We start from the raw sequence: 13,529 nt of genomic DNA, 5'->3' as shown, positions 1-13,529 counted from the left end.
TCCACTCACCTCCCAGGGGAATATGGGGATGGGTCAAATGCAGAGGATAATTTCCCCACACCTTGTCTGTGTGTGACTATCGTTGGTACTTTAACTTTAACTTCAATAAATTTAGTGAAAGTAAATTAAAAAAAAAAAAAACTTTTATTCATTTTTGATCACAATTTATGTTAGGCCAGCAGAGAAGGCCTTGCAGGCGCTGACGGCCTTATTATGCATTCTGCTTTTGAATAAATGCGCTCAGGTGCTGTGAATGATGCACAGAGGGAACCCTTTATTTATTTATTGATTATCGGCCCAAGTTCAAGTCTAGGCCTGCGTAGAAATTTCAAAGCCATGATGTCAGTTGGCCACTCGACAGCAAAGTTGGCCTACCATCTACCTCTACAACCAAATAGCCTGTAATGCTTTCACTGATTGACGACAAGCTTTTTTCCCACGAATAGGAAGGCTACGTCATGTTTCATTGCCTGTTTACTTAACAAATGAGCAATTAACATAATGGCACAATTGCCAAAATCAAGTGAATAACATTACTGCATATTTGTTGGGTAAAATATTGCTTACAGCGATTTGCAACATGTTAATACTGTAGAATTTCTATTATATGTTGTGATGTAATGACCGCTGCTGCATTCACACGCAATTTCTACTCTCAAGGTATTTTGTGATCTTATCGTGTTTTGTAGTGCTTCCCAGTCCTGTGTCTAACATCACTGTGATAGCGAGGGACTCCAGTAAGTTGACACTAAGATGGATACCCGGACATGATGGCTTTTCTCCGTTAACAAAGTGCCATATCAGGGTTAGTGTCAAATTGTTTGAAGTTTTTTTGGCCTGCAGATAAGTAATTGCCCATTCCCTCTCCCATTCAAGGTAAAGGAGGTGAGCCGGAGGATAGGGGAAGTGACAACCACCAGGTTCATCAATGCCACCGTGCCTCCGTTCCAGTGGGAAATCTCTGGCCTGCAAGCCATGACTTCTTACAACATGAGCGTTTCCTGCAGCAATGACGTGGGGGCTTCTCCAGTTTCCCCCTGGATCCAGAGTAACACGACAGAGGGAGGTGTGTGACTACTGATTTACGACTAAAGTCCTTTCACTTGACAAAAATACAAGAGATCCTATGTGTTAATTGGAATGCATTAAAATATCTGTCCTGTCTTTGGTACCATCCATCCATCCATCCATCATCTTCCGCTTATCCGAGGTCGGGTCGCGGGGGCAGCAGCCTAAGCAGGGAAGCCCAGACTTCCCTATCTCCAGCCACTTCGTCTAGCTCTTCCCGGGGGATCCCGAGGCGTTCCCAGGCCAGCCGGGAGACATAGTCTTCCCAACGTGTCCTGGGTCTTCCCCGTGGCCTCCTACCAGCTGGACGTGCCCTAAACACATCCCTAGGGAGGCGTTCGGGTGGCATCCTGACCAGATGCCCGAACCACCTCATCTGGCTCCTCTCGATGTGGAGGAGCAGCGGCTTTACGTTGAGCTCCTCCCGGATGGCAGAGCTTCTCACCCTATCTCTAAGGGAGAGCCCCGCCACCCGGCGGAGGAAACTCATTTCGGCCGCTTGTACCCGTGATCTTATCCTTTCGGTCATGACCCAAAGCTCATGACCATAGGTGAGGATGGGAACGTAGATCGACCGGTAAATTGAGAGCTTTGCCTTCCGGCTCAGCTCCTTCTTCACCACAACGGATCGATACAACGTCCGCATTACTGAAGACGCCGCACCGATCCGCCTGTCGATCTCACGATCCACTCTTCCCCCACTCGTGAACAAGACTCCTAGGTACTTGAACTCCTCCACTTGGGGCAGGGTCTCCTCCCCAACCCGGAGATGGCACTCCACCCTTTTCCGGGCGAGAACCATGGACTCGGACTTGGAGGTGCTGATTCTCATTCCGGTCGCTTCACACTCGGCTGCGAACCGATCCAGTGAGAGCTGAAGATCCCGGCCAGATGAAGCCATCAGGACTACATCATCTGCAAAAAGCAGAGACCTAATCCCGTGGCCACCAAACCGGAACCCCTCAACGCCTTGGCTGCGCCTAGAAATTCTGTCCATAAAAGTTATGAACAGAATCGGTGACAAAGGACAGCCTTGGCGGAGTCCAACCTTCACTGGAAACGTGTCCGACTTACTGCCAGCAATGCGGACCAAGCTCTGGCACTGATCATACAGGGAGCGGACTGCCACAATAAGACATTCCGATACCCCATACTCTCTGAGCACTCCCCACAGGACTTCCCGAGGGACACGGTCGAATGCCTTCTCCAAGTCCACAAAGCACATGTAGACTGGTTGGGCAAACTCCCATGCACCCTCAAGAACCCTGCCGAGAGTATAGAGCTGGTCCACAGTTCCACGACCAGGACGAAAACCACACTGTTCCTCCTGAATCCGAGGTTCGACTATCCGGCGAAGCCTCCTCTCCAGTACACCTGAATAAACCTTACCGGGAAGGCTGAGGAGTGTGATCCCACGATAGTTGGAACACACCCTCCGGTCCCCCTTCTTAAAGAGAGGGACCACCACCCCGGTCTGCCAATCCAGAGGTACCGCCCCCGATGTCCACGCGATGCTGCAGAGTCTTGTCAACCAAGACAGCCCCACAGCATCCAGAGCCTTAAGGAACTCCGGGCGGATCTCATCCACCCCCGGGGCCTTGCCGCCGAGGAGCTTTTTAACTACCTCAGCGACCTCAGCCCCAGAAATAGGAGAGTCCACTACATATTCCCCAGGCACCGCTTCCTCAAAGAAAGACGTGTTGGTGGGATTGAGGAGGTCTTCGAAGTATTCCCTCCTTTGGTACGTTCCTTCCATTTTTCCTAAAGATACAATAGGAATGGCCTCATTGAAAAAGTTGCTACAGGGTAGAGTTTCCTTCCTGGAGCCACTGTGGGGGATATTTAGCCCGGAAAGAACTACATACCAAACTGTTATCAAAGTTTGAACAGGACATTCTTTTTTTAATAGATCACTTTCCATAAAACTTGCTGCTTTTGTGCTGTCATGTTCTAATATAGTGGTAGCATAATTATGTCCTGTAATTTCTGTCATATTCACAGTGCCATCTGTGTATCCTCGCAATGTGACTGTGCAGCTGAATGAGTCGTGGCTGGTGATCCGGTGGAAGCCCCCGCCGGATGATAAGATTAATGGAGTCCTGCAAGGTTACGACATTATTGTCAGACATGGAGTGCAAGTAAATAGGGTGAGTCACTTAATGGTTATGGTGATTATGTTGCTCTATTCTGTCTTAGTTTCAGAGTTTTGGTTCTTATAGCATATACATGCAATGTAAAATTACATTAAGTTAAAGTTAATAATTTTTAAGTTTTGATAAACACTAGTATTGTTCCTCAAGGTTCCATTTTAGAGCGTCTTTTTTCCTCATTTGGGCTATTCAACTGGTGGCATGCATATTCTGTAAAAAAAAATGCAATTCTTAAAAACAGTGCTGTCAATAAGATGATCTTTGACTAGATTATTGCAGAAGGTTGTTAAAAGCAGCTGTAGGTTTGACAAAATAAATAGAGCAAAAACAAATATATACCATGCTGTAGAGCAGTGGTTTTCAACCTTTTTTCAGTGACGTACCCCCTGTCAACATTTTTTTAATTCAAGTACCCCCTAATCAGAGCAAAGCATTTTTGGTTGAAAAAAAGCGATAAAGAAGTAAAATACAGCACTATGTCATCAGTTTCTGATTTATTAAATTGTATAAGATTGCAAAATATTGCTCAGTTGTAGTGGTCTTGCTTGAACTATTTGGAAAAAAAGATATAAAAATAACTAAAAACGTGTTGAAAAATAAACAAGTGGTCTAATTATAAACAATGATTTCTACACATAGAATTAATCATCAACTTAAAGTGTCCTCTTTGGGGATTGTAATAGAGATCCATCTGGTTCATGAACTTAATTCTAAACATTTCATCACAAAAAAGAAAAAAAAAAACATCAATATTTATGGAACATGTCCATAAAAAATCTAAATGTCAACACTGAATATTGCACTGTTGTATTTCTTTTCACAGTTTATGAACTTATATTCATATTTTGTTGAAGTATTATTCCATCCATCCATCCATTTCCTTATACCCTTTGGGGTCGCGGGGGGCGCTGGTGCCTCTCTCAGCTACAATTGGGCAGAAGGCAGGGTAGAAGTATTATTCAATAAATGTATTTATAAAGGATTTTTGAATTGTTGCTATTTTTAGAATATTTTTGAAAAATCTCACGTACCCCTTGGCATACCTTCAAGTACCCCCAGGGGTATGCGTACCCCCATTTGAGAACCACTGCTGTAGAGGATGCTGGTTCTGCAGGAATATAGAAAATAAGAATTAAAGTAAAGGGAGAAGTACAGCCCCCTGGTCCTTGGCTTTCTGTAAATGTGGCCCCCCAAAACATTCATCCATCCATTTATTCTCTTTGGCTTCCAATTTAATTGAATATCTCTGCTGTAAGGCATACGCGAGTGCAATACTTTGGCTGCACATAGCAGAGGCAGTGTTGATTCAGTTGTAACTGGTTTGATATCTCGAGAAGAACAACATTTTGTCAGCAGTGGAAAGTTGACTATATTGTTGCAGTGGCTCCTCCGGGCTGCATTGTTCTGATCACTGGATTTAAAACAGAAGTCCAGAACATTAACAGAGCGGACATTATTCCTTACCATCAATAATATTATCTTTAAGATTGGTTAATTTTGCTCATGAACAATAAGGAAATGTAGTTAAATGCTGATCTCTATTAGTTATGCATTTTGTCACTACATTTGTGCACATAATGGATGGCAATGTGTATGAATTGGTTACGTTAATTCTATTAGTTATTTATTCTAGCTATTGTATTATTCAGGGTGAATAAGCCAGCATGTCTTTACTAATATGATACCTTTCCCAAATAACAATAACAAAGGATGACTAATAATATGACTAAAATGAGACTGATCTACTAAAGGTTTGCGTGTTGAAAAAAATGTACAAACTTCATAACGCACTCAAAGCTCAAGCTTGTGCGCAAAGAATTGTGTCTCTTAAACGAGCAAAACAGAAACGCTAAATGGATTGCACTGCATGTATATGCAAAATATATGCTGATTATTAGAACACCCACAACACTGGGCAAAGAATATGCAAATATAATAATTTACTACTCGCAATATGAATTATCAAGACTAAAACTGTTTTGCGCCTATATTTAGCATGTCTAAATGGGTGTTCAAACTGACATAGTTACACAAAAATATATATATTACACACATCATCTATACAGCAATATCAATTTATAATTTTATATCTACTGTATGACTTAAAGGGATGATTAAAAAAAACATAGTTGATTGTTTTTGTTGTCTGTTGGTGTTTTTTTTTAATGGCAAAAGTTTTTTTGATATAGAAAATAATATAATTCCTGTATGAAGAAATGTCTTGCAATATGCATCCAGGCACAGCATCACAACACCACAGCGTGCCCCGGGGCGCACTTTCAGCGTACTAAAAAGAAGGTTCTGTTGTCCAGATCGCGCTTCAATATAGCTTAGAAGAGATGGTAGACTTTATATGTGTGTGCTACATGTCAACAACATGACGAACTGCCACAGGTTGGAGCATATAGTCCTATAAATGTCTCCATTACGACAGCCGATATGCAAACCCCGTTTCCATTTGAGTTGGTAAATTGTGTTTGATGTAAATATAAAGGGAATACAATGATTTGCAAATCGTTTTCAACCCATATTCAGTTGAATATGCTACAAAAGACAACATATGTGATGTTCAAACTGATAAACATTTTTTTTGTTTGCAAATAATCATTAACTTTAGAATTTGATGCCAGCAACATGTGACAAAGAAGTTGGGAAAAGTGGCAATAAATACTGATAAAGTTGAGGAATGCTCATAAAACACTTATTTGGAACATCTCACAGGTGTGCAGGCTAATTAGGAACAGTTGGGTGCCATGATTGGGTATAAAAGCAGCTTCCATGAAATGCTAAGTAATCCACAAACAAGGATGGGGCGAGGGTCACCAATTTGTAAGCAAATGGTCGAACAGCTTTAGAACAACATTTCTCAACGAGCTATTGCAAGTAATTTAGGGATTTTACCATCTACGGTCCGTAAAATCATCAAAAGGTTCAGAGAATCTGGAGAAATCACTGCACGTAAGCGATGATATTACGGACCTTTGAGACCTCAGGTGGTACTGCATCAAAAACCGACATCAGTGTGTAAAGGATATCACCACATGGGCTCAGGAACACTTCATAAAACCACTGTCAGTAACTACAGTTTGTCGCTACATCTGTAAGTGCAAGTTAAAACTCTGCTATGCAAAGCAAATCCCATTTATCTACAATACCCAGAAACACCGCCGGCTTCTCTGGACCGGGGTCATCTATGATGGACTGATGCAAAGTGGAAAAGTGTTCTGTGATCTGACGATTCCACATTTCAAATTATATTTGGAAACTGTGGACGTGGTGTCCTCCGGAACGTAGAGGAAAATAACCATCCGGATTGTTATAGGCGCAAAGTTCGAAAGCCAGCATCTGTGATGGTATGGGGGTGCATTAGTGCCCAAGGCATGGGTAACTTACACATCTGTGAAGGCACCATTAATGGTGAATGGTCCACACAGGTTTTGGAGCAACATATGTTGTCATCCAAGCAACATTATCATGGACGCCACTGTTTATTTCAGCAAGAAAATTGGCAACACTAAATTGGCCCTAGTTTGTGAATGTGAGTGTGAATGTTGTCTATCTGTGTTGGCCCTGCGATGAGGTGGCGACTTGTCCAGGGTGTACTCTGCCTTCTGCCCGATTGTAGCTGAAATAGGCACCAGCGCCCCCCGCCACCCCAAAAGGAATAAGCGGTAGAAAATGGATGGATGGAATGCCATGCCTCGTGTTACAACAGCGTGGCTTCGTAGTAAAAGAGTGGGGGTACTTTCCTGGCCTGCCTGCAGTCCAGACCTGTCTCCCATCGAAAATGTGTGGCGCATTATGAAGTGTAAAATACAACAGCGTAGACCCCGGACTATTGAACAACTGAAGTTCTACATAAAACAAGAATGGTAAAGAATTCCACTTTCAAAGCCTCAACAATTAGTTTCCTCAGTGTTGTTTAAAGAAAAGGTGATGTAACACAGTGGTGAACATGCCCTTTCCCAACTACTTTGGCACGTATTGCAGCCATGAAATTCTAAGTTAAATTATTATTTGCAAAAAAAAATAAAGTTTATGAGTTTGAACATCAAATATCTTATCTTTGTAGTGCATTCAACCGAATATGGGTTGAAAAGGATTTGCAAATCATTGTATTCCGTTTATATTTACATCTAACACAATTTCCCAACTCATATGGAAACGGGGTTTGTACATACTGTAACTATATTGTACACTATATTCAGCACTTATTTGGTTCTTAGTAAATCAGACCCATGTCTGAGTTAGCGGTCAACTACTTTTATCTTTGCAGAAGTGTCAACAAACAATCAATTTTGTATGCTGGCTCGCACAGTTATCAACCTGCTTATAGCGATGATCTGCTTTTCCACGATGGCTTGTTTTCGGTGGCAGAAGTGCTTTCTAATACAGTGGTGTATTTCCTGATCTTCCTGTCTGCGGGGAAGTTAAGGAAGCTGATTGCGTTAAAAAAAATTGTCAGTGTTTTTCGTCATTGGGCATGTGGCCGTGAGTCACCACAGAGTCAATGGAATATGAATACAACAGGATGTGTATTGTAGGCTTTCATCTCCTTTGTGTTTTCCGCTTAGTTGCTGACGTCACAACAGTATTTACAAAAGAGTTAAATACCAGCACTTACTGGAAGAGTGTGCATAGGTTGCATTGATGCACAGTTTGTGATCTTACTGAATCACTGAAGTTCCAAAAGAACTGATTGTATGAAAACCGAAGCAATTTTGCCAAAAATAATGAATGTACAGTGCAGCCGAAAAGTATTCATACCTCTTCACTTTGTTTACAATTTTGTTATGCTACAGCCTTATTCCAAAATGGAATACATTAATTTTTGTCGTCAAATTACTGATGATACCCCATATCGTCAATGTGAAACGCACCTCTCAAGCTCCATCAGATTGGATTGGCGTTGATTTCAATCCTGGATGTCTCTGTACATTGTTACATTCATCATAGTCTAGTCAAGGAGGTGACCAAGAACCTGATGGTCACTCTGTCAGAGCTACAGCATTCCTCTGTGGAGAGAGGAGAACCTTCCACTAATCAGGTCTGTATGTTATAGTGGCCAGACGGAAGCCATTTCTTTGTTAAAAGTTTGGCAAAATACACATGGAAGACTCTCAGAACATGAGATACCAAATTCTCTGGTCTGATGAGACAAATATTGAACAAGCACCGTTCATCACCAGCCCAATACCATCAGTGAAGCTAAAGTGAAACATGGTGGTGGCAGCATCTCATGTAGGGATGTTTTTCAGCTGCAAGAACTAGGAAACTAGTCAGGATAGAGGTAAAGATAAATTCAGCAATGTACAGAGAAATCCTGGATGAAAACCAAAGCTTCCCTCAAACCTGATTGAGCTTGAGAGGTGCTGCAAAAAGGAATGGGCGAAGATGCCCAAATATAGGTGTGCCAACCTTGTGACATCGTATTTAAAACACTTGAGGCTGTAATTACTGCTTAAGGTAAAGTATTGAGCATAATCAATCAATCAATCAATGTTTATTTATATAGCCCCAAATCACAAATGTCTCAAAGGACTGCACAAATCATTACGACTACAACATCCTCGGAAGATCCCACAATGTGTTAATACTTATGTAGATGTGATTGTTTTAATTTTTAATACATTTTCAAAAATAAAAAAAATAAACTTTTCATTAGGCCCTGTGATGAGATGGCGACTTTTCCAGGGTGTACCCCACCTTCCGTCCGAATGCAGCTGAGATAGGCTTCAGCGCCCCCCGCGACTCCAAAAAGGGACAAGATGGATGGAACTTTTCATTATAATCATGGGGTTGTGCGTGTCAAAACGACAACAATTAATTAATTCCATTTTGGAATAAGACTAACATAAAAAAATTTGGAAAAAGTGTATACTTTACAGATACATCCATCCATCTATCCATCCATTTTCTACTGCTAGTCCTGTTCGGGTCGCGGGGGTGTTGGAGCCTATCTCAGCTGCATTCTGGCGGAAGGCGGCGTACACTCTGGACAAGTCGCCACCTCATCAGAGGGCCAACACAGATAGACAGACAATATTCACACTCACATTCACACTCTAGGGCCAATTTAGTGTTGCCAATCAACCTATTTGCTCCGCACACCAAAAACCGGGCCACCCCAAGCTAATGTCGGGTCCTAAGCAGAATTTTATTTGAAGATGCAGACCCTGTCCATAAAATGTCCACAATTTTTTTTTAACTATTAATATATTTTCATAATTTTTCAATCAAACTAGATTTCAATTTGCTGAATGTGTTTTGTTCATGGGAACACATTGTTCAATTTTTTTTTTTTTTTTGTGCAAAATAAAAATGTTAACATCATCAAAACATACATTTAATAACTTTCTTACATTAACTGTCATCAGCATGCAGACCCAGGACCTCTGGCTTACGAAATAAGGACAAATGCTGTGAAGTGAAGTGAATTATATTTCTATAGCGCTTTTTCTCTAATGACTCAAAGCGCTTTACATAGTGAAACCCAATATCTAATTTTTACATTTAAACCAGTGTGGGTGGCACCAGGAGCAGGTGGGTAAAGTGTCTTGCCCAAGGACACAACGGCAGTGACTAGGATGGCGGAAGCGGGGATTGAACCTGCAACCCTCAAGTTGCTGGCGCGGCCGCTCTACCAACAGAGCTATACCGCCCCACAGAAGCCAGTATGACGGTGTGGGGGGAAGCTAGGAATATGGTTGTGGTAAATTCATACAAAGCACCCTGTCATTCATTAATTGACATTTTATATGCGCTTCTTTCATGCAAAACAGGCCCCTATGCACAGCGCATGTTCTACTTATAGGGCTTGCTGCCATATATAGATAGAGAATAAGTAAAGTTTTACATGCAGAAAATAATACAAAATACATGAATGATCATTTAACATCACTTTTATTTTTTACTGAAGACTCTTGTTGGCCCCACAAACGCCACCTCACTACTTTGCAACGAGTTATTTTTTGAATTAAATAATGTTCCTCACCTTCTTTATCAAAGCACTGTCACTTGAAACTTCCTTTGGCCTAATGATTTTTTATTTGGCATTTGTATTACATTTTTAAAAACTAAAAACACATAGGATTCTTTGTTTGGGCACTCATCCCTGCAGAATGGTATTCGGGCAAACAGACTTGCTTGGGGCGGTATAGCTCGGTTGGTAGAGTGGCCGTGCCAGCAACTTGAGGGTTGAAAGTTCGATTCCCGCTTCAGCCATCCTAGTCACTGCCGTTGTGTCCTTGGGCAAGACACTTTACCCACCTGCTCCCAGTGCCCCCCACACTGGTTTAAACTTAGATATTGGGTTTCTCTATGTAAAGCGCTTTGAGTCACTTGAGAAAAGCGCTATATAAATATAATTCACTTCACATAATTCACAATGTTATAATGTATGACATGATGTTCAAAAGGGTGTGCAAAAAAAGGTGGCGAACAGTACAAAAAGTAGGGCATATGTAAACTGCGGTATCACTCAAGTCAAGTCAGACTTTTTTCATACAGTAAAGCACATTAACTAACCTAGGTTGACCAAAGTCCCGCACATAAGACAATTAAAATTTGTAAAATAAATAAAACAGTGAATAATACAATATACAGTAATACAATTACTGTAGAGGTAAAACTAGACTAAATCAAGGTGTTTTTTGTCGAATACTAGTGAAAATAGATGATTTTTTTTTGCAAGATTTCAACGCATTATTTGTGTTGCCCTAATGTGCAGAGGCAAATTGTTCCATAATTTGGGGGCAACCACAAAAAAAGGCTCTGTCCTCTAGTGGGGAGTCTGGAGCGAGGGACAGGCAGGTGCAGTGTGTTTGCAAACCTCAATGCCCTGCCGAGGGAGTAAGGCTGCAGGAGCTCTGACAAGTGGTCCCCAATATAAAAAACTGCATTTTATAATCAATAATTAGATGGACTGGGAGCCAATATATAGAGAGATGAGAACCAAGAGCACAGGGGTTAGGTGCTCCTAGCTTTTGGTTCCTGTCAACAGATGGGGCTGCTGCATTCTGCACCCCCATGGAGGCAGTGAAGGGAGGACTGGTCAAGCCCAATACAAAGTGAATTTCAGTAGTCAGGGCTTGATGTAATAAAAGTGTGGATTGCTTTTAAAAAAATAAGCAGTTGGCATAAATTGTAAACCCTACTGAAAAGTGTTAGTTGAAAATCATACTGCAATATACAAAACCCAAAACCAGTGAAGTTGGCACTTTGTGTAATCTGTAAATAAAAACCGAATAAAATGATTTGCAAATCCTTTTCAACTTAAATTCAATTGAATAGATGGCAAAGACAAGATATTTATTGTTGGAACTGAGAAACCTAATTTTTTTGGGGCAAATAATCATTAACTTAGAATCTAGTGGCAGCAATACATTGCAAAAAAGTTGGTGCAGGGGCATTTTTACCACAGTGTTACATGGCCTTTCTTTTTAACAACACTCAGTAAACATTTGGGAACTGAAGAGACCATTTTTCAAGCTTTTCAGGTGGAATTATTTCCCGTTCTTTTTTGATTTACAGCTTAAGTTGTTCAACAGTATTGGTATTGGACTCGTCAGACCACAGAACACTTTTCCACTTTGCATCAGTCCATCTTAGATGAGTTTGGGCCCAGCAAAGCCGGCAGCATTTCTGGGTGTTGTTGATAAATGGCTTTTGCTTTGCATAGTAGAGTTTTAACTTGCACTTACAGATGTAGCGACAAACTGTAATTACTGACAGTGGTTTTCTGAAGTGTTCCTGAGCCCATGTGGTGATATCCGTTACACACTGATGTTGTTCTTTGATGGAGTACAGCCTGAGTGATCGAAGGTAACGGGCCTAACCGCTTACGTGCAGTGATTTCTCCAGATTCTCTTAACCTTTTGATGATACACTGTATTACGGACGGTAGATGGGGAAATCCCTAAATTCCTTGCAATAGCTCGTTGAGAAATGTTGTTCTTAAAACGTTTGACAATTTGCTCACGCATTTGTTCACAAAGTGGTGACCCATGCCCCGTCCTTATTTGTAAATGACTGAGCATTTTACGGAAGATGCTTTTATACCCTATCTTGGCATTCACCTGTTCCCAATTAGCCTGTTCACCTGTGGGATGTTCCAAATAAGTGTTTGATGAGCATTCCTCAACTTTCTCAGTCTTTTTGCCACTTGTGCCAGCTTTTTTGAAACATGTTGCAGGCATCAAATTCCAAATAAGCTAATATTTGCAAAAAATAACAAAGTTTTCCAGTTTGAAGGTTAAATATATCTTGTCTTAGCAGTCTATTCAATTTAATATAGGTTGAAAAGGATTTGCCAATCATATTTTTCTGTTTTTATTTACAATTTACACAACATGCCGACTTCACTGGTTTTGAGTTTTGTATACAGCTTTGTTAGCACATGCCCTGTTTGGTGCCACAGACATGACATATCGTGTTAATCATGGGTTCAGTTACGACTGTCAGCATATTGGGAACAGAGGAACCGCTGATCCTTCCATCCACTCTTGTGAAATACAAGGTTATTTTCCGTCACATGCTCACTTCCATTCCATTTTGTTTTCTTTTTAGTTGCATTATTCCTAATTGCAGTTGCATGCAGTTTCTTTGTTTTTTTGGGGGGGAGGAAATGTTTCTTTCTGTAAATAAGTATTTACTTAAAGGGAGTTTTTTTTGGAGTTTTAGTCAAAATAATGCATGCAGAGAAAAAGAGGAAGGGGCCATCATTACAAGGTCATGACAAGTGCTTTAGCGGTTCAAGCTGGCTATGAGATGTCATGAGAGAATTTCTCAGACATGCTGATGTTTCACTTCATGGCCTATTAAAACATGAACACTACCTCAAGCCAGTGACCTTATTTCTCTCTCGGTTGTTATCTCTAAATGTGCAATGATTAACCTTGAAAAGATAAGTGTTTTTGCACTGTGATTCATGTTGTGTGTGTTGTTTAGGTCCACAGCTATACCAACATGGCCTTTATAGCGGTGCAGGACTTCAACACCACGTACAGCGTGGAGGTGGCTGCATGCACTCGTGCAGGGAGCGGCATGGTCAGCCCACGAGTCTGGTTGTTTGTGCCAGAGGACAGTAAGCTCATCTCGTGACTTAGTTCCTCCTATTTGATGAACTTGACCAATGTTGATTTGTACCTTAAAGGGGACCTATGACAGCGTTCAGAGGCATCCAAAACTGCATCCAAACTCACGGCCAAATACATGAACCTTTATAATTTGATGCTTTGGCATTGTGAAACATGAGTGTCCAACATTTATAAATCAGAAAAAATGAAAACCATCATAGGTCCCATTTAAATA

The 13,529-nt window shown here is 41.2% G+C and overlaps 1 protein-coding gene across 5 annotated transcripts in view; it reads left to right on the top strand.

The window, feature by feature from the left end:
- The window catches only part of mertka (c-mer proto-oncogene tyrosine kinase a), a 54,959-nt gene that overhangs the window by 30,349 nt on the left and 11,081 nt on the right, over positions 1 to 13,529 (top strand). For all 5 annotated transcript variants that reach the window (XM_061910487.1, XM_061910489.1, XM_061910490.1 and 2 more), the window contains 4 exons: positions 690 to 805; positions 877 to 1,066; positions 3,070 to 3,215; positions 13,167 to 13,302. In XM_061910487.1, coding sequence (XP_061766471.1) covers positions 690 to 805; positions 877 to 1,066; positions 3,070 to 3,215; positions 13,167 to 13,302 — 588 coding nt within the window. The remainder of the gene's footprint in view (positions 1 to 689; positions 806 to 876; positions 1,067 to 3,069; positions 3,216 to 13,166; positions 13,303 to 13,529) is intronic.

Source organism: Nerophis ophidion, linkage group LG09, assembly GCF_033978795.1.
Source record: "Nerophis ophidion isolate RoL-2023_Sa linkage group LG09, RoL_Noph_v1.0, whole genome shotgun sequence".
Taxonomy (NCBI): Eukaryota; Metazoa; Chordata; class Actinopteri; order Syngnathiformes; family Syngnathidae; genus Nerophis; species Nerophis ophidion.
This window is presented reverse-complemented; position numbering and strand designations above follow the sequence as displayed.